Here is a 21547-nt window from a genome sequence, read left to right as displayed (position 1 = left end):
GTTCCTTCCTAACGTGAAGAAAACAACAAACATGGAAAAGAGGCAGGGGAATGGGGAAGAGGAGACAAAGGAAGAGATCTAGCTAGGGCAATCCACTCCTGTTAAGGCACCACAAAGTCAAACAAACCTGAGCAAAAGTATGGAGCAGCCTCAAACCCCAATGGCTTCTTGGGGCAACATAGTCAAAGACTTGACTGCCTGAGGCAAAAGGGCACCTGAGACAGAAGGCAATTAGGTTGAGGCTGAGGCCGGACAGAAGGAATACTCCAAGGTAAGAGAGAGATTTGCTGAGTCACCACCGTTACAACAACCACAAGTTTCCCACCTCAGACTGATTGGGCAATCCTAGGTAACAAAGAAGAAGACAGGCAAGAGTAAAGTGACAAGGAAAGTGGCATCTCTGCGCAACATGAACCATTTATCTGTGGAAAGGCAAGATTCGGATGTCCCTAAAGTTGAATTCTCCCTCTCCCTGAAGTGTATAGGTCTAGCACATAGTTTTCTTGGAGCTGCTTATGTCCAGGGTTCAAATTTGTATCCCAGTGAGTAGTGTGGAGTCTGAGCAGAGTTGATGGAGTATGAGCTTCAGTTGCATCTCTGGTACACTCAGGTGGAATAAATCTAACATATGCTAGAGATCTTGAAACTTCAGAGTCCTGCAAAAGAAGGAGGGGACTATACACATATATTATAGCCTTGTAATATTTGCCATTCAATTAAGGAAGTGGTTTATTTTTGCTACCCAAAGTACTTGCAACGCTCTGCTTTATTCATCATCTGCCCACAACAGTTCTGACATTATGTCATGTAGAATAGGAAATCATTCTTCTTTTAAAACCCACAGGGGGTATAGATTCTGGTGCTATGAAAAGGGTTTATATGCCCTTCAAAGGAAAAGGAAAGTGTTCATATATTGGCAAGACATTACTGCAAAGGTCACATTGTAGCCTCACATTTATTTTTTCTTACAAAAGGGCTACATGAGGGCTTTTGTGCTGCAGAGGATATATATGCACAGCATTCTCACTCTCTTGCATGCACACACAAGGAAACCTTTTGAAAAAGTACTATATCTGCACAAATATGAATTGTGTATTGGGTGTCAGTAATGATGTCAGAGATGGTGTTTGTAGTGTGTCAAGGAGTATTGCTTAGCAAAGTTATTCATGTCTTAAGCATTTGTTGTGCTAGCAGGAGTCAGGTGTCATCTCTTGGACTGGGGACATCGGGGGTGTGTCTGTGTGTGTGTGTGTGTGTGTGTGTGTGAAGCACCACTTATCTAGTGCAGCTGCATTCTGTATTTGTCTGCTATATGTACATGCATGCATGTGTGTGTATATCTGTAGATACAGAGAAAGAGAAGGAAGGGAAAGGAAGGCAGGAAAAAGAAAGAAAGAAAGAAAGAAAGAAAGAAAGAAAGAAAGAAAGAAAGAAAGAGAAAATGAAAATAGTCTATGTATCAAGCTGGAATGGTTGTTTATTGTTTATTGAGAGGGAAAACAGTTGTTTCCTTAACAACTGTTAAACAGTCCAAAGCAGCTAACAACACAAGATAATAAGAAAAAACAGTAATGTTATGTACACCCCAACTTCCCAGAGTGGTGAAAAGTTTGAGGGGCACAGTGCTTAACTGATTTTAGCTACCTTTTTAGGGAGTTCACTTGAAGCTTCTGGTATTTGCAGTAAGTAAGTTTATTTACAAATAAACTGGTTGAGCATAGGTGCAGGCACTGTTTAAATGCTTCAACAGACAGCCAAATCCCTTATCTGTGTCCAACAATATATGGATATATAATTAATAACAAAAAAATTATAGTATTATTTTGTATATATCGCCGTCAGTATGCATGGCACCTTACAGAGTGTAAGAGAAGCTTACCTTCCATAACATTTGTGGGCTTGCTCTAGTCAACAGCACATTTGATATTAATTGCAATCATTGCCTTAATGAAATGATAGAAATTGCTATATAGCATTACTTATGCTATCCTCCATCACCTGAGTACAATTCAGTTGGATTTAAAGTGCAAGTCTTGATACCATTTCATTTTATTTATTCTATAAAATAACATAAATACTCAGTGGCATGATAAAATAGGTTTAAAGGCAGAGGAAGTTCTGTGTACTACAGAGCTTGTTGGCTGAATACATGAAATATTTCCTAAGGAATTCTGGTACTGCAAAAAATAATAATAATACTTTCGTTCTGTATTATATGTATTTTTAAAAAACCACCAAAAAACCCACACCAATGAACCTATTAATACAGCCATAGAAGAGTACACATACCGCCTTCTATCTTACTTTAATCTGGCTTTGTGAAGCTGGAGTATGAAAGATTGGTAATATTTCCATCAAGGTCCTATTCATTGCTTCTAAAAGCGCTGAGCACTCTTGTGATTTATATATGTTACTTCCTTTGCCCTAAACCTTATCACTGACTCTCAGACAGCTTCTTCTTTTTTCTTTTTTTAAAGAGCAGCTTATCAAAATTTGAGGATTGCAGAGGGCTGCAAAAGCAGTTGGCTCAGCAAGATTTTGGCAGCTTGTTGCATTTGCATCCCTATAGGTTTTCTTCCTATGCTATCACTTTCAGCTTCTACAACAAGCTGCAAGAAAGAATCTGATGTTTCACTGTGCTAAATAGTAGGTTCACAAATTGAACCGAAAAAGTCTAGCTGCTTCTGAGGAAGAGATGGAAAAACAGATTTAAGGACCTAAAATTAGCAACACTTTAAAGGGAAAATAAACCATTCTTAATGCAATGGTGTGTCCAATTGATACATGAACGCTGACGTGTGTGTCATTTTCTGTTTTGGAAGGGGACAGCATGGGCTTATGCATGACAGCTGATGCACGCAATGACCCAGATTGCAACCCCACGCAAATGGGGAGTTGCCTGTATATGCAGAGAAAAAGATGATTGCTCAGTTTTCATGCATGGTGGGTATGGTATACATGGACTGGTTTTTTCCCCTTCTTTTATGTTTGTTTAGGAAAAACATGCCTATGTGTGTAGCCAACCTGAAAAATAAAGTCATAGGAAGAAAGTGTACATAAAGAGATGGTCATATGAATCGCTCTTTAGGGTTGTACACAACTAAATTCAGTTGTGGGAAGAATTCATTTTGATTCTCCTACGGATTTGCATTACACATGCAAGCTGATTTATGCTGCATACAGACTGGGAAGCCATGCCCAATCATGGTGACCACATAGGTGAATTTAGTTCATTCATAAAGCCGCTCTCAGTGGCAGCAGAACAAGTAAAGCACATTAGAAGTTGAATCTGATGTTCATCTTCATGTGAACATAAATCTATTGTGCTGTGAGCCTGTTTTTGTTTTTGTTTTTGTTTTACCTAGCACAACACAGGTGCATCTACATATTTTCATTTCAGCTGCCAGATAGTGGTGGATAAGAAAGGTGTCAGAGTAACTAGAAAGTTCAGTTAAGTTCATGCTCTCATACATGTGCTCCAGAGTTACCGGTAACTAAATTCACGTGTTTCACCTGTAGATGTTTGAAACTGCCAGCTTTTGCCAAGCAAGTGACCTTGTGAGTGTGTGTTTCACTCTTATTGAACTATTGTGACAGTTTCCACTAGGTGGCACTTTAAGGATATGACAACCAGTTAGACTGTCAACCTCATATTCATACCTGGTTATTTTCTTACTTGAAATAATATTTATATATTTATGTTGCACCAGACCTCTCCATGCAGCTTGAGTGTAGTATAGATTTTGAGTTGAGCATCCCACAATGGAATAGGGTGCTCACAGCCTGGTGCTCCTTGCTACCCCCCTAAACAGAAACTTGGTTTTTCCTAGGTTGTTCCATGAACTTGATTGGGCATCTTTGGAAAAGACCCCCACCCCCTTGTAATCAAGGTTGGGAAATGTAAGTCTGTGAAATGTTTGGTGGGGGTATAAAAAAAAATATATCACTGTGGATATGATTTTAATGCCTGGAGGCTGATACCTTCAATATTAGCCTAGTGATTATGCTGGTCCCTATCAGTCCTTGGATTCTGTGGTAGCACATAGTACTGTACTAGCCCAGAAGGAAAAACCCAAGGTTAATTGTTGTTCCTGTCCTATCTCAATGGCACAGAAAAAGCCAGAAAACAGTAAGAAATGCTGCCTCATCAATTATTTTGATGTCAAAACTGCAAGGAGTCCATAAAAGCTATCATTTAATGTTGCCGCTTGTTTTTCTACTGGCAAGCACTCCACTCCCTTGCCTGGTGATATATTTATGTTTCTTTTTGTACAGCTTCCTCAGTGTCAGCCAGGATTAAGGTAACGGGGGGGGGGGGGGTTGACACAGCCTCAAGTCTCGTAGCATAACTCTAGTCTCATTTAGAATATGAGATTGAGAAGGAGGGACCTTTAAACGGAGACACTTGAATTTGATGGAGATAGAAAAAATTGAACAATTCACTATGAAATCTCAGGAAATGAGTTGGATGACAGTACTGCTGCCTTATAGGTAGAATATATTTATGGAATAATTGATATTTTACAACTATTCAAATAGTATTTTAATTAGGAGAGCAGTTATAATTTTTCATTCAGCAGCTTTTTCAGTTTTATGTAATGAGTGCAGTGACACTTTCAGATGCCCTTTAAATTGCATGTCACACTGTGTTCTTTTCAGGAAACAGTGTTACGTAAGTTCTGAGCGCTTTTTAGAAGTCCCACTGAGGCGAACAACTAGCTGAAAGCAAATAAGATGGACAGATAGAAATGGGGGGAGGAGTGCTAGGTGTGCAGCTGCAAAGTGTTAGCTTGTTAAACTTGGCCAGAATCTGGAGGCAGAAACTAATGCAACTCTGGGGAATATAACTTTTTAGAACCATTTATCCCATTTTCCTTTCTTCTTCTTTTTTAAACCTTTATTTTGAGTGAGATAACTTGCCTCCATTGCATTCTCTAACACTATTATTGGTGGTTCTCAGTTAATCAGCCAAACTCAGTGCTGTGCTATATGAAAGTTCCAGTGGCACAAAGATTTCTCGCAAAGTGAAATCTGTTTGAGGGGTGCAGGGCACACACGGGGGGTGGGTCCCATTGCAGAAGTGGAAATCCTTATGCTGACAGGATGTAGTAATTGAATGCCATCCTTTCATATTTTACGTGTACCATGATTTATCTTTGGGCAGATTCACACTAGGCCAGGGTTAGGAAACCTAAGGCCCAGGAGCCGGATGCGGCCCAGTCGCCTTCTCAATCTGGCCTGTGGACGGTCCGGGAATCAGCGTGTTTTTACATGAGTAGAATGTGTCCTTTTATTTAAAATGCATCTCTGGGTTATTTGTGGGGAATAGGAATTTGTTCATCCCCCCCCAAAAAAAAATATAGTCCAGCCCCCCACAAGGTCTGAGGGACAGTGGACTGGCCCACAGCTGAAAAAGGTTGCCGACCCCTGCACTAGACATTTAAGGTATGTTAATGGATTTAAAGCACACAACTTCCCCCAAAGAATCCTGGAGCCTGTAGTTTCCCCTTCACAGAGATATAATTTCTAGCATCCTTAACAGACTACACTTCCCAGATTTATTTGTGCTTTAACTGTGCATTGAATATGCTTTAAATGTACAGTGTTGAGCTGCCCTGAGGATGTATCTGCACTACTACATAACCACAACGTGCCGATTATGCATTCAGTTTACACTGCACAATGGATTCATCACTGAATGAACAGCTGACTCACATGTTCTGTATCATGAAGGAATACAGCTGTGGTGCCTGTACAATGTTGGTGCAGAGCTGTTACATACTGCTTTGTTTCTCTCTAATCAGATGCATACGGGGCATGTCGGCATGATGCTTTTTTTAATGGAGCTGGTGCACTCATTCTCTGCATCTGATCTTGATAGTCCACATGTAATAGGACTTTAGCACCCATTACAGTTTGGGAATTTACACACAACACACACAGCAGAATGCATAGCTGGCTTCCTGCTCTTGTTGAAGCTTCCCAGAGAAAATATATTTTATCCTTGTTTGGCAAATAATGCAGTTGGGAGTACAGGAAGCTCACAGTAGTAGTAGCATATCTGTATATGTAGCAGCAGCCAAAAAGAAAAAGTAGAAGGGAAACTTAGACACTATGTTCCTTTAACAGATTGTGAAATGGGTGGACGTATCTTAATCCTGTTCTTAAATCATCACGATCTCTGTCAGAACCATCTTATTGTCCAACTTTAATGTGGAACAAACAATGGTTTTATATAATTCTGTGATCTAGAGCTACAGATATATTTAGCATCCGCACTGTTGACTTTTCTCTTTTCCTAATATATTACAAAATTGGGACCATGTCACACAATACTTTTTCTGATGTGAAGACAGTCTCTATGAGGTACTTATTCACATGGCACATAGTTAAATTATGGGATTTGCTGCCAAGATATGGTGACCAGCCACCAGTTTATATGTGTTTGGAAGGAAATTAGACAAGCCAGCAGAGGATGAGGCTATTGATGTCTACCCATCATGAAGGTTATATATGCATCTTCTAGTAACTAAGGCAGTATGCTTCTGAATGCCAGTTCTGGGGAGAAAACATCAGGAAATTGCTAATTGCTTTCATGTTATCTTGTGGACTTTCCAGAAACACCTGGTTGGCCACTGGGGAACAGGCTGTAGGACTTGATCAGCCTTTGGTCCGATACAGTAGGGTTCTTCTTATGTGGGGAAGAAGTTTATCATGGTTCTAATGAATACAGCACTTGGGCAGCCAGGAATATAATGACAGGTTGTGTGGATTTCATTCATCTATTTATGATGTATAAAAGTATTTATAAACTGCCGTATCATAAAAATATATTAGCAGTTTACAGCAATTTAAAAACATAAAACCAATAAAATCACAAAAAGTAAAAAACAAGTAAAAAGCAAAAATGAATTAAAAAACAAACATCAGTAGACCATTGTGGGGAATATACTCCTAACTGTCTCCTGGCAGAATAGAGAAGTTTTCAGCAGGCATTTAAAAGCTGGCACAGAGGGTGCCCACTGAATCTAGATTTATCTAGATTTCATCAGAGGTGTACCTCAGGTCCCTGGTGGCCTTGGCAAGGAGTTATATCGGTGCCACCCCCATCACTTCTCCTGTGTTTGATCTTGCTGCAATAGCAGCGGTGCGTTGCTGGTACAAGGGACTCTAGGTATGCCTCTGGAGATTTAGATATACTGATCATGTTTGTACATAGACAGTTGACGCCCTGCAAATGAGACATGCAGGCTGGTAATATCAACCCCGCCATGTGGGAATCCCTTGCAGAAGACTGCAGTACCTGGAGACAGTCAGGTTGTGTATCTGCAGCAGTGACCAGAGGAGGAATGACCACTGGCATGAGCACAGAGAGAAAAAAAGCAATGGTGCATCTAAAACTGCACATCCAGGCACCTTCATCTGCCCCAGCTGCAACAAAACATGTATTTCCTGTATCACTCTCTACAGCCACAGCAAGTGCTGTAACTCTCCAACCCCAAAGGTGCACTCCTTCATTGTCTCCTGAAACAGACAGATGCCAACAAGAGATACGCTGTGCTGAGGCTGATGTGAACACCAGAGAGGGCAAGACAAATAAAGGCCGCCAGAAAAGAAGAGCAGGCTTATTGTGTTTCAAATGACATTTTCTTATCTCAGGGTTGTACTGAGAAGACCGAAGGAATAGTGCCACGTAGGCAGACTCTCAACAGGGGCAGTTAACAGTGGATTCTGTCACTTTAGCACAACCAATCCACTTAAAAAAAAGAAAAAAAGAATATGGATTCTTTGCAGTTTGGAAAGTGTCAGGGAAATGCATTGACAAGTGTGGGATGAAAGAATGAGTAATGAGAAGCCATCTAAACACCCTATAAGCAAATCAGGAAGAATGCAGAGCAAATGCTCACAGTCATCTAAAAGCACAATAATGGCCGGATGTAATCTAACGTGTGAGCTTTGTGCAAGCAAATCAGAATGAATGTTCAATAAACTGGTCATCTGTAGGGGCAAAATAACTGAGAGTTTGAGGCTGCTCCCTGAATTGTACAGGGAGGGAGCCCAAGCCTCACAATGCTCCGGGAGGCCTTGCTTGGGAGCGCTCAGCTGACATCCCTCTTTGACCTGCCTGCTCATCACTGGTGGTGGCTTCTTTCGATGGAGGGGCAAGGCAGCTTTGCAGCTCCACCAGCCACAGTAGCTGCTGCTGCTGCTGCTGCTTGCCCTTCCCTGTGGACTGAATGTCACCCTCCACCCACTCCCCAAATTTGGGCCTATAGATTTGGTGCTTCTGCTGCTTTCTTCATCTCTTCTGCCCCTTAATTTGGTACTGAGCCATTTCATCTGCTGGAGCCCACATACCCAAGGAAGGAGCAAAAAGCCGCATTGATTCCTACTCCTCTTTAAACGGTCTCTCTTTTCGTTGATGTTAGACTGGTTAAACAGTGATTTTCTGTAGATGAAATAAAACAAATCAAATATAAGAGTACAAAACCTTGTAAACATGGGAAAGTTATTACCTAGTTTATTAACTAATGAGCCCCTCATCTCTGGGGTAATTTTTGTGCATGCAGCCTGCGCCCCTGACAAGGTCCAGTTTCACCAATCCCCTGGTATGCCTATGCATTTCATGCATCTACAACGTTCTGAATTCTGGATCCTTTGATTTGACTCAAAGATTATGACTCTCTGCATATGCATACACAGGCACACAAATTAAATGTCAGAAGCAAAGTGACTTTTCATCCCAGGTGCTTAGAAAATGTCAGGTTCTTCAGAAAAGTTGGACAAAGCTGGAGTTTAATTTTGCCTCTGTTATCAGTTCCATGGCTCAGCCCTGGATGTATATTTTAATTGCATTTGTATACCTTGCTAAAGGAGAGTAAGCTTCCATTGTCTGCCAGCAATCTTTTCCAAGCTACTACTGTGTTATAATCAGAGATACAATATAGTCAATGTCACTGGTTTTATTTAATTTTTAACTTTCATACGTTTTCTTACATTTATATTCCACATTTCTTCCATCATGGCACCCAAGGTAGTGTACATTGTTTGGGGGGGGGGGTTCCAATAAGGCCTCCCACCTAGGCACTTGTCCAGAGCCAGATACAGTTGACTGTAGCCAGTTGGCACCTTCACATGGCAACTTGAATATACAGTGGAACATCGATTGTTGAATGTTTCGGAAGCCGAACAATTCGGAACCCAAACGCCAACAACCTGTAAGTGAATGCTTCCATTTTGAACGTGCCTCGGAAGTCGAACGGCTTCTGAGACGCGTTTCTTCCTTTGTTCAAATGAATTTGCTGACTGGCAATTGCGCCTCGATTGTTGAACATTTCAGAAGTTGAATGGTCTTCTGGAACGGATTACATTCGACAGCTGAGGTTCCACTGTATGCAGTTGGGTCATTTATTGTTGCAGAAGTTAGAAATGCCAAATTTTAGTGTGTGTAAAATAAGTGCAGGCAGATATTACATTACTTATGTACACCAATAAGCGTTTCCAGGAAGCTGTCAGGCTTCATAAACTGCCACTTCATTGATTCGCTAAAACTATGTCTTTGCATAAAGAGGACTATCAAATTGGTTAGCTGGTTTCAGTTTAACTTTATTTTCATTTGCTACATGATGAATGTTTGTCAGGGGCAGGATCTTAAAAACTAGCTATTTGTTTTAATATAAATAAGACACCATTGTTTTCCCCCTTAGAATGTTCCTCATTACATAATTTGATTATATAATTGTTGTTGTGTGTTAGCGTTGCAATCCTAAAACTCTCTTGGATTAGTTGGAAATAAGTCCCATTGCACAGTTCCATAACGTTGCTTTCCATGTAGCCAATGGAGACCACATGTCAGAAATTAAACTGTTGCTGGAAGTAAAGAAAGTTTTTTATTGTATTAAGCGGAGGAAACCACATATGTGATCCTTCGCCATGCTCTCGCATATTTAAAATTGCTGTACTAATTTCCTAATCTGGGTTTGTTTTCACCAAGCACTGCTGCTCCTCAGACTCTGTGATCTCTGAAAACTGTTTTATGGTGCATGTTTACTCAGATGTAACTCTCATTATGTTCAGTGGAGCTTGCTGCCAGGTAAGGACTACAGCATTAAAAGGACTGGAGGTGGTGTAGCTGCAGTGCTAGGTGAATCGCATCTGTTTTCATTATACTGTATGTTAGCAGTACGACTATGTATACTGCAGTTGAGGGTAGGACTTGTATGTTTTCTGGATCCTTGGCTGGGGGCAAGGCACCTCTGAATCTCTTGTTGGTGGAAAGCAGGCCACCTAGTGTCAGGGATAGGGAGCAGATTTTATTTCACTTGTACTGTAATAATGCTCACAAATGTAGCACACTTTTGTTTTTCTCATTAGAGTGAATGGCAGCCATTAACTTCTGTAGGAGAATGGGGTTCATTCACAGACATCACTGCAGCAGCAGCTAAACCAGCTTCCCAGCCTCTAAAAATCAAAGCCTGCTCGTATGTCTTTTGTTGGTCACACTGGAGTGTGACCAAGTGTTGAAAACTAGTTTTGATTGATGGGTAGCTGCTAGCAATTTTGGTGTTACAGTGTCTTGTCTATTGTTACAGATGGAACAAGAATCTCAGATTGAAATGCATTTGCCAATGAACAGGTCCTCATCACAAGTTGAAGAAGGCAGCCCAGCAAAAAAGGTAAGGTCAAGGCATATAGTTTTCTCTTTTCATTTCAAACCCTTAAAGGTGATAAATAGTTCCACGTACTGACTTCTCTTGAAGATCAGGACACTAAGAAATAGCACTAGCAGCACTTTTCTACAAGGAGCAATCTATTGTGGCACCACATGAGTGCAACTTGTATATTTTTCCTACCACAGACAAACTGATAGAGTCCTTTTTATATGTAAAGTTCATGCTTTGCACATAGAAGGTTACTGGATACTATGGTTCTTTGGGAGAAAACATGGTTGTGGTGGTCCGCAGTGCCTCCATGAAAACAAGCTATGGATTGTTTTCATTTCCCAGGAGGCAAAAGGTGCAAGCTGAATGGAGGCCAGCCTTTTTTTTGGTTCCCTTGAACCCCACACTCTGCATTTCTTAAGCGAGGCATCTTGGGTTCTTCTCAAAGTAATGGAAAAATATGAGCAACTTAAAAGAGGGAGCAGGCAGCTGTGTGTTCCTTCACATTCCTAGCTAAATCTGAAACACAGATAAGAGAAATGGAATGTGACAAAGGTAGTCAGGATAAGGACATAGGGGAGTGAGGCTGTAAGGCTGGAGCAATGTATCCCAGGAAGAATCCCATGAAAACTGAAGCAAGTTGGAACAGTACTGGTTAGAGAGGGGCTGACGAGAGCTGAAGACTGAGGTTCCTACGGTTCTGTTTCCTAAAGGGAGGGGTTTACTAGAACAAAGGGAAGGGGGCTGTAAGGAAAGGGGGGGTTAACTGGAGTACTAAGTTATTCAGACTTTCCCACCACATATTTTGGAAACTGGCTGAACACTAGCTTTCTGACAGTTGGTGCTGAGTGAAGGTAGAGGCAGGGACTGGAAGAGGAGAAGGAAAGAAGGAAGTAAGATTCCGGCTGGGATCATAGTTCTTGCTTTATTGATTGCTTCAGAAAAGTGGGTGATAGGTAGCAATAAATTCACACAACAGCATAAATACATGCATAGAGGAAAAGGAAGTGATGTGTAGCCTGAGACCATTCATATTTCAAGTAGTATCCTATGGGTGCTATAGCAATATCAAGGCACCTTCCTTGTAGCAACGGCAATAGGTAAGAGTTATCTGAAGAAATAACAATGTTCTCTCAGGTATATAAGTGCATCCAGTGCTTGAAAAATGAGGTATCGTTGCCACAAAAGTGGCAGAGAATTGCACCCGGAGTACATACAGAAAATTGGCAACCAATGCAGATTGACCATATAAAAACCTGATCAGCTGAAAATACGCAATGTTATACTGTAAGGTGTATTTTTTTCTTCTCTTCCAGCTCTAAGTCTGTTTTAGTTGTCAATGCATGGGCTACTGTATATACTGTCAATGCATAAATACTGTATCAGTTTACACTATATACTGATATAGAAAATACAGTAGTTAAATTTCAACTTACAAAGTTAGGGTTTTTATGTCATCAACTATGTTTCCATTGAATGTGTTAATTTATGGGTTCATAATGCAAATTTTCCTTTCCATGCATTCTACCACCACTCTTTTTAAAATCTCTTAGTGACTACTTCTGATGTAATTTTCCAGTTTGCATTTGGAATATTGTCTTGGTCCAAAATAAACTGATTCAGAAGAATCTTCATTGTGGTGGTCCTACTGAAATAAACAAAAATTAAGAGCATAATTATGAAGTTAGGCAACTCTTATTCTTAGCAATGGATTTGCCCAGGAAACTTCCATATATTATGGAAAGTTGTTTATCTGTTTGCTATAGTTTGGACAACTCTTTAAGATATTGTAGCCAGATTTTACATGCTGGTTTCTGAGATCAAAAAGCAGGATGGGTTGTTGTTGTTGTTTGTGTGTATTATGGCTACAATTAGCTGCCATTTTGAATCTAGATGGCAGACTGAAATTTTCAGAACTGCACCAATTGCAGCTAAATTTTGCATGATGGTTCCGGAAACCAAGGAGCTGTATGTATGTTTAGATACAGTTTGGATGCCATTTTGAATCAACATAGTGAATGGAACCTTTCAAGCTGCACTGATTTTTTGGTTTCTTTTAATTCCTGAGGAACTCCAGGTATGAAGATACTAGTTCCTAAGAGATGATGCCATAACAGAGATAAATTAAATTGGTCTAGGGAATGAGGATAGACAGAGCCAAAGTAAACAATACCGTTTGGGTCCGAAAAAAATGTTAATGAGATTCTGGTGGCTTTGTTGTTTTCCTAATGAATCATCAATAGTTATTTTAATCCTTGCTCTCTTTTTCCCCCCACAGGAGGTGTTGCTTACTCAACCACCATCAAAACCGATTCGCAGGAAATTCCGGCCTGAAAGCCAGACGCTAGAGAACCAGGAACTTTCCCCCACGAAAAGTGTAGCCCCTTCCTTGCCTGCCATCAAATCCCACCATACAATCCCAAAGTAAAAAGGCTGACTTTTATGAGAAATTGGGGAGAGGGCTTTATGGCAACATGGAGGGATATAAAGCATTCTAAAAAAAAAAAGTAATGTGGAAAAAGTGCAAGTGAGCTGCACTTCCTTCTACTGTCTTCCAGATGTGAAGTTTGAAAATAATTTTGTTTGGGCAATTCACAACCACCAGATGCTGACACAGCTTATGCAACTCACTTGTTTTTTCTTAGTACTTAGAGCATGCAGACTCGCTGAAAAAGACATCTAGCCTTCTGAAATACTCTTCTGTGGATTAGGGGTGGGCAGGGGTGGGAATCTGGAAAAGGACAGTTAATCTATGGAGAGATGTAGGCGGAAAATCCTGGTGTATGGCAAGAGACTGAATAGATGAACTTTGATACCTGTTCTAGTGTTCTGGTTCCATGATTTTGAGGGCTGTTGAAATGTGTTTTGGAACCAGTACAATGAAGGAATAACTACCTGGCCACTGAATCCATGCAGCCAATTTTTATTTTTTTAAAAAAGTTTTCTAATCCCATATAGTACCTGAAAAGTGGTGGTATAAAGTCACACCCTTCTGAAGTATGCATTTCTGGCAAGTAATGTGGAAGGCTGGAACTCTTCCTAAGAGTTTTTAAGTGATCTGAAAGTATTAGTGTTGTTTGTAGAGCCTAATTGACTCTTTCAAAACAGATGCATTTGCTGCTGGCATAACAAATTAGTCCTATTTTGAGAACAGTAAATGACTGAAGTTTACTTATCAGTCAAATAAGCATATTTTTGTTTTCCTCAGCTAGAGTGTTGAAGGATGTGGTGGAGGGCAGTGAAGAAGCACGGGGAAGACTTTCTGAAAAAATCATTGGGATTCTCTTCCAAAGATCAAATTGTCACCTCTCTTTTTAGAGAGTGGGAAAGCTAACTCTACTTTTTTCACATGGACTTTGTGCTGTTTTTAAAACAAATGTATCTGCCTTTGATCATGTTGTCATTTAAGAGCTGCTAACACCTTGCAGAAAATCATAAAAGGCTTCTCTCAGGAACAATTCTGCTTATCTAGCCTATATTTCCCCCATGTTTCCAGTTTCTTGGTTTTCTCTCAAGATGAAAATTGCTAACATATTCACTTAAAAAAAAGGAGAACAGATGGATGTACAAAATCTAAAGACTCATGCTGGAAATTCTGTTTTACCTTGTGACATCATAACTTTGGTCTCTTGCATGCTGCAAAGAAGCAGGGGAGTACAAATGAGTTTTATTTATGCTTTTACTACTGCTTTGTAACATGCAAACTACCTCTATCGCTCAGGTGGAAAAAAAACCATGAAAATATTAACTAATAAAAGGGGGCAGCAAACATATCAGTATTCAAATGTTCTTAATAAGGTTTCCATAAGGGAAATACTAGTAGGTGTAGATATGCTAGTAAAACAAAAACAAAAAACTTGCTTTTTAAAAATCAAAGATGATATCAGTAGTCATGATGGCTATTTATTTCTGGTGAGCACGAGTAGCAGAGGACTTCAAATAGATTATTGTACTTTGAAAAGTAGGGTCCTGCTTCTAGGTTTCCCACAAACATCTAATAAGATGCTTCTAGTAAGAGCTGTTCAACGGTGGAACGGACTCCCTCGGGAGGTTGTGGGCTCTCCTTCCTTGGAGGTTTTTAAGCAGAGGTTGGATGACCACCTGTCATGGATGCTTTAGTTGAGATTCCTGCATTGCAGGAGGTTGAACTAGATTCTTTGATCTAACTGGCAGCTGTGGGGATAGAGTGCTGGACCAGATGGACCTTTGATCTGATCCAACAGGGCTCTTCTTACATTTTAAAATATATTTCTCATTCCTTATACTAAACAGAAAAACGCATTTATGACTGACGGTACTGAAAGTTAAACACAGGTGCTGTCTTTAGACCTATTAAGGTGAGTTTCCCCCTTAATATATAGGGAACAGCTGTGTTGATCCATAAAAGTGTGCCATTGTCCATGTCAGGTCATGTGGTAGGAGGGCAATTGTCCATGAAGCTGGCAATGTTAGACTGGAAATCCCTCCATTTGAGCTGATCTTAGTTCAGTGGTATATAGGGAAATAAGCTTTAAGGAGGAAATTGAGCCAGGTTAACATAGTAAATGAATTCTGGCCTACAGATAGGGCTATTAAAATGCCTGGATAGCCAGTTGGTTACAGTACGGTGCTGATAACGTCAAGGTTGCGGGTTCGATCCCCGTATGGTACCGCTGCATATCCTTGCATCGCAGCGGGTTTTACTAGATGATCCTCAGGGTCCCTTCCAACTCTACAATTCTCTACAATTTCTTCCTTCCATTTCTGATTTCCACAAGATCAGGATCTCTTATTGAATGTCCTGATTTCATAAATATTTATTTCTGCATAGCAACTCTCTTTTGTAATGCATTTCCTCCCCCCCCACCTCATTTTGATTTTAATTAGTCTCAGGTGTAAGTATCATAATGCATCCCTTTTTACCAAACAGCAGGAAGGCCCTGTGATACATTTTCTGAAAGTGGTTTGTCTTTACTCTCTGGCAGGCAGTCTTCAAAACAGAAGAAAGCTATTCAGACAGCTATCCGTAAAAATAAAGAAGCGAACGTGGTCCTAGCTCGGTTGAACAGTGAACTCCAGCAACAGCTGAAGGTAAGGAGCACACTTCTATGGTTAGACGTGCCATGAAGCTCTCTGAAGCCTATGTCATATGCCTCTGTCTACACTGTTAAATAGCTACCAGCATGAGTCTGACCAAACTGCGGGAGGCAGTGGAAGACAGGAGTGCCTGGCGTGCTCTGGTCCATGGAGTCACGAAGAGTCGGATACGACTAAACGACTAAACAACAACAACACTGTTAAATACAGGAAGCAAACCAAAGTGTGTGCACCTTGCTGAGGCAAATACCCTCTCTCCCATCTTGAAATATGAGAGCAGCAGGATCACTTGCACTCTAAACTGTAGGGGCTGCGAGTTAGACCCAAAAGCACCCTTTCACAAATGGAAGGAGCTTGGATCCAGCAGAAGCTAGAGTACAGATTTTAGCCAATCCCTCCACCATTCCGCTGCAGCCCCATGCTGCTCCAGGGTTCCCCCTCAACCATCTAGATCAGATTTTTAGGGGACTGCAGAGGGAAAGGGAAGCCAGTATCCCAGACTGCCCCATTTGTGAGTAGAAATCTGCTGTAGAACTCTGGAGCCAGCTTTCTCCTCCCCACCCATTCCACCTTCTTTGTAATCTTGGAACAGAAAAGATAGTTCTGGCTTTTCTGCCAAGTGGTGACAAAATGTTCTCAGTTAGGTGCTTGGCCTAATATATTCCAGTCAGTGAATTTTATATTTGTATGAGTTGAAAGAAAAAAGATTCAAATTAATGGTGGTTAGTAAAATAAGGCAAGTGATTGACTAACTAGATGTCTCTCATAGCCATTGCTCCAAGATTGCTTGTGTAGAGGTGTGGCCCCTTGAACTCATTACAGCTGGCTGTAGTCATTAGTATTATAACAGAGTTCGGAATAATGTTGGGCAAATCAGTTGACGAGAGCTAGCCTAATGTTTGTGGCATCTCAAATAAGCCATCTTCTGGAAGCTTTGTGTACTTTATTACACTGTTGTGTTTAATTCCTTAAGCACCCAGATTTAAACTGATTCCAGGCCCTGCATTCAGGGCATAGGGGAATGTCAGTGGGACATTTAGGCAATACTGCTGCACCCAAGCCACTAATTGAGTGTAAAGTCTGTAGTGTTGTAACATCGGTTTACTTGGGCGTGAGTGCTATAAGTATATTAATTATGGAGTGATTGCAAAAGTGGACTTTATAAGTCTGCATCATAAGACAATATTGTTTTTATGCGTTTAGGCCTTTAAGGGCTATATTCTGATTGTTGTTTGTTTGTTTGTTTGTTTGTTTGTTTGCATTGTCTAGGAGGTTCACAAAGAACGAACTGCACTGGAAACTCAGTTGGAGCAGCTCCGACCTGTCACTGTCTTATGAAATTCTGTAACAGAATTTTTGCTTCAAGTACCTTTAACCGCACAATATATTGGCAGAAGCTTTTTTCACTAAGGCAACATCATTTGGAAAAAGTGACTGCCATATTTCTTTTGCATTTCTTGCACCAGTTTACCTTGCAGATGAAGAAGGTACACAATCTGAATGTCAAACCTTATGCCTATGAAATTGAACTTGTTTTCCCACCGACCCTTCAAGAATGCCTCAGTCAAATTCCATCTCTCTCTTACTGTTAACACTTATTTATTCCAATAATTCTTGATTTATATGCATTGGGGTGGGATATTTAAATAGTATATATGTCTAGAAAATTTGCTTATATTTACATTCATCCTGGATTATCACTTTTTACATATCTGTGATCTTTAAAGTCTTTCTAGTTTTAGAATAAATGAAAGCAGCATTCAAGAAGCTCTGTATTCCTTATGTACATTATCTGTTTTTTTTTTTAAAAAATCAACCCTCTGATTACTGACCATTTCTGGATGCAACACTAGTGTGCTTTTGCAACCCACTGTGGTTTTGCAACCCACACACATCTCCTTCTACAAACTACCATTGGGTGTTGACTCCCTGCCTGTTTCCTGAAGCCTGCATCTCAGCCGCTCTGCAGTAGTTGCTTGGAGTTTGTGCACAGGTCCCAAGATATCTGTTATCTGTGTTGCTGTTTTCAAAATTCTGAACCATGGCTGAATCACACTGTGTACTTCTTCACTACAATCTGCAGTTTGGCTCCTGAGCCAGTCAGTATAAAATGAAAGTCTGTGTTCCCCATTCACTATAATGGGGAATCTAAAAACAGGTAAAATGTTTCCCTTTTGGACAGAGTGGATTAAGTTTATAGGCACGGAAGTGCCTCCAGAGTGAATTAGGCCTGCCAAATTGCAGACAAATTCCAGGTGCTTTTTGTGGGGAAGTAAAAAGAATGTACTTTTCTCCATAACCCCAGGGGATCTTGTCTTTTTCTTACCTTAAAATAATTAAGAGGTTGCCAAATGGTGCATATACTAGCATGTACATTAGAAAAAACCTTCGCAGCTTCACATCAGCCTTTCTCCTGACGGTTGTTTGTGACCTCCAACAGGCTTTATAGGCCTCCCAGTAGACCTGCACAGGTCTCTAATATACTTTACAATGTTGAGCCTAGAATGCTGCTTGCAGAGTTCTAAAGAGCTCTGGGTTGTTGATTTTGTTCTTATTAAAGCAGAGCAAAGTACACTTAAAAAAAACCCTAAAATGAAATGTTTTACTTATATATATATATATATATATTTGTAAAAAAAAAAATACCCAATGCTGTGCTTTGCAGACAACATTTTCAACCCCTTCACTTCTTGCAAAGCCCATGGACCGAGAGAAGCATAGAGATATACAGGAAAAGATAGAGTTGTACTGGCACAGAAACAAAGAGGCTCTGTGGCTTTGTTGGTGCCCTGATCAAACTGAAGGGGTGGGAATTACACCCTGCTTCGACTCAGGGAGTAGAGGAGTCCCCCACATCATCCCAATTTGCCTTTTTATTTGGCCCCCCCAAAATAGCAGTGCATACCCCAGTAGTTGCCATTGGTCCAAACCTGGTGTTGAAGGAATGGAGGTATGTTCCCCGACTGGGAATCTTTCCAGCTACTCCAATCATTTCAACAGCATTGATGGGTACTGTATTGCCCTCAGACTATGTGGCAGTGTGGGTTATATAACTCCCTGTAGTGTTAGTTCATGGGGTTTGGTGTGTGTGGTCTGCCTGAACTGACTTGTGGGTGCCTTGGCACTAGTATTTATGTGAGTTTTTCTTACTGCTGCAGCATGAAACCCACATGTCTTGGAATGGATAAGTACAAGGAATGTGCCATAGTTCATACAGGGCAGACTTACTCACAGTTGTATGCTATGCAAGGCCGAGACATGCTGGAGCAATGGTATGTCAGCACAATAGGATTTGTGAACTGTGCCTCATGTCTGTTCATATTACACCTTTTGTATTTACGGTAACTTATTATCAAATGATGAAAAAAATTAAATGCAAAATTTAGAGATTCGTTGCTTTTGGCAATTAGATGTTTTTGCTTATTTCTTAACTTGTTCTGCTTATTATATCTTAGCAGTGGGCAATATCCATTGGCTAACTGTATGTGTCTTGGTAAAATTCCACTTATTTGTTTTTTTTTTGGTAGAATTATATTTGTTTTGTATTCTGGTGAGTTGATGTTATCAATGAATTTCACATATCTGTTTCTCCTCCATTTCGGATAAATGGATCTTGTTTCCTTATGGCAATTATTGTTTTGGTCGTCTATCCTACTCAGTTAATACACTTCACTCCAAGGAAGTCCTGTTAACCTAGTAAGACTCTTTGGCAGTACACATTCATAAGCATATATAATCTTGTCCAGACTGAATTTTAATAGAAAGTATTCCTTGAATTGCATTCTAGAATTGCACTGGCAACGGGGAGAGTGATCTTTTGGGGGAAGCTGCAGGTAGGGAAATATTTTTACCACTGTAAATTTATGTAACTTCGTTTTCCTCCCTTAAGTTTCATGTTTCTGAAAGTCATCCCTTAACATAACACACTCACTGCATCATCTACGAGATGTGATGATGTCCTCTAGCCTGGATCTCTTTAAAAGAGGATTTGATAAATTCCTGGAGCAGAGGACTATCAACAGCTATTAGGCCATTGCACCAATGTGGAGCCTCTCCTGACAGTGTGGCAGAGAGCACCAGTTATTTGGGTTCAAAATAAAAGGAGAGGACTACTGTGTTGAGGCCTTTTTGTGGGCTTTGCACAGACCTACCTGGCTACTATTAAAAATAGGATATGGAATTATATGGCCTGTTGCTGTGATCTGGTAGGGCTCTTCCTGCATTATATGACCCACACCATTCACTGAAAATATTCCATAGCCTTGCAAAGTAAGCATAATGTCAGGCGACAGAAAACCCTGCCCACTTCACCCAGACCAGGGTGGCCCTCCCAGATGATGTTGTACTGCATCATCACTAAACCATTGGCCATGCTAGCTGAAAGGGGCAAGGGCAGCCAGCGCAGATTCTCTATCCCAGAACTAGACAGACAAGAATATGCTCCAATACATTGTGCTCTGGTTTTCATAAAACAAAATTCTTCATGTATACCACTTAGAAACCTTGGTGATTAAGCAGTATATAAATAACTTAAATGAATAGTAAAAATCTTAGTCATTTCTACAGATTCTCAGCTGCAGCTCAGTGATAGAGCACTTGCAGTTTATGCAAAATGCCCCGTGCTCAATTCCTGGCATCTCCGTGTGCAAATAAAACTTTGGAGATCTGCTGCCAGTTTAGAGAGAACTGAGCTTGATGGTCTGACTTAGTATTAGGAAGCTGCCTATAAACGTTTTAGCATATGCTGACAGATTTCAGGCTAGTTTGCTAGCTTCTCCACCCTTCTATTTTGATATTGAAGTATGCTATGCAGCATGACAATAGAACTTTAAAGACTGGGTTATAATGGTTTCTCAGCTGTACAGTGTGTACACATTAAAGGAAAATAATTTACTTGCAGTTTACTTTAAAATTTAAAATAGCTGCACAATATGAATGCCATCAATGCAAATATACTTAAAGTTAACAAGAAATAAAACATCTTTGCTAGTATTTATAAAACATTGGTTGAAACAGGGATCCTTACGTATAAAAGAATCAAACCGTTAGTTTCTTAACTAAATGATAATCCTCTGCAAAATGATAGTACCAGTGAGAAAATGAGGTTGGAAGCCACCCCTTCCATTTTTGGTGGTAATCAGCTACTGTCGTCTCATTAGTTACTCTTATTGGGAGATTATTTCAGGTATCCTACTCAATTGCTAGAGTAAACAGCTGGATGAAAAAAATGGAAGTTGTTTAAATATTATAAATTTTCTTGTTGTCTGGTTTTAATATTAAATTAGATTCTAATGGCAAGTATTTTACAGTGTTAACTTTTATGACGCCTTAAATATTCCTATGATTGTCTCCTACATGTTTTGGAATCCTGATTTTAGCATTCAATTTTTAGTTTTAAAAATTACATTTTGAAACACTTCTTGGGTGGATTATTTCTACTACAGTATTTGCAAATATTTCAGATAACTAGAATGGCACGATCAGATATTGTTTTGGATACTATCTTATTCACATTGGAAGGCAATAGTACTTATTGCATAACTTTTCTGTATAAGATCCAGAATTTACATCCTTCAGATGTTAATGGTAGAACCTTAATAATCACATTACTCCAAAACGGACTCTCATCAGTCCATTTACCTTCAGTAGGAAGATTATTCTATAAAAGTATAAATAGTGTTTGAGGAAGAATTGCGCCAGATTAGTTCAGTGTGAACTCTCCTTGCTCTTATAGCTTTGTTGCCACTGTAAACTAATTAAATTTGGGAAATGCACAATACAGCAATTAATCTCTATATCGGACTGTTCTG

General features: G+C 40.0%; 1 protein-coding gene across 1 annotated transcript in view; it reads left to right on the top strand.

Moving 5' to 3' along the window:
• REPS2 (RALBP1 associated Eps domain containing 2) overlaps window positions 1-18360 on the top strand; it is a 75993-nt gene extending 57633 nt beyond the window's left edge. The window contains exons 17-20 of the mRNA XM_079972682.1: window positions 10593-10676; window positions 12940-13085; window positions 15626-15731; window positions 17007-18360. Coding sequence (XP_079828808.1) covers window positions 10593-10676; window positions 12940-13085; window positions 15626-15731; window positions 17007-17075 — 405 coding nt within the window. The 3' untranslated portion in view covers window positions 17076-18360. The remainder of the gene's footprint in view (window positions 1-10592; window positions 10677-12939; window positions 13086-15625; window positions 15732-17006) is intronic.
• Window positions 18361-21547: the final 3187 nt, after the last annotated feature.

This window comes from Podarcis cretensis, assembly GCF_951804945.1.
Source record: "Podarcis cretensis genome assembly, chromosome: 4".
Taxonomy (NCBI): Eukaryota; Metazoa; Chordata; class Lepidosauria; order Squamata; family Lacertidae; genus Podarcis; species Podarcis cretensis.
Note: the sequence above shows the minus strand (reverse complement) of the source record. Positions and strands in the feature narration are given on the sequence as shown.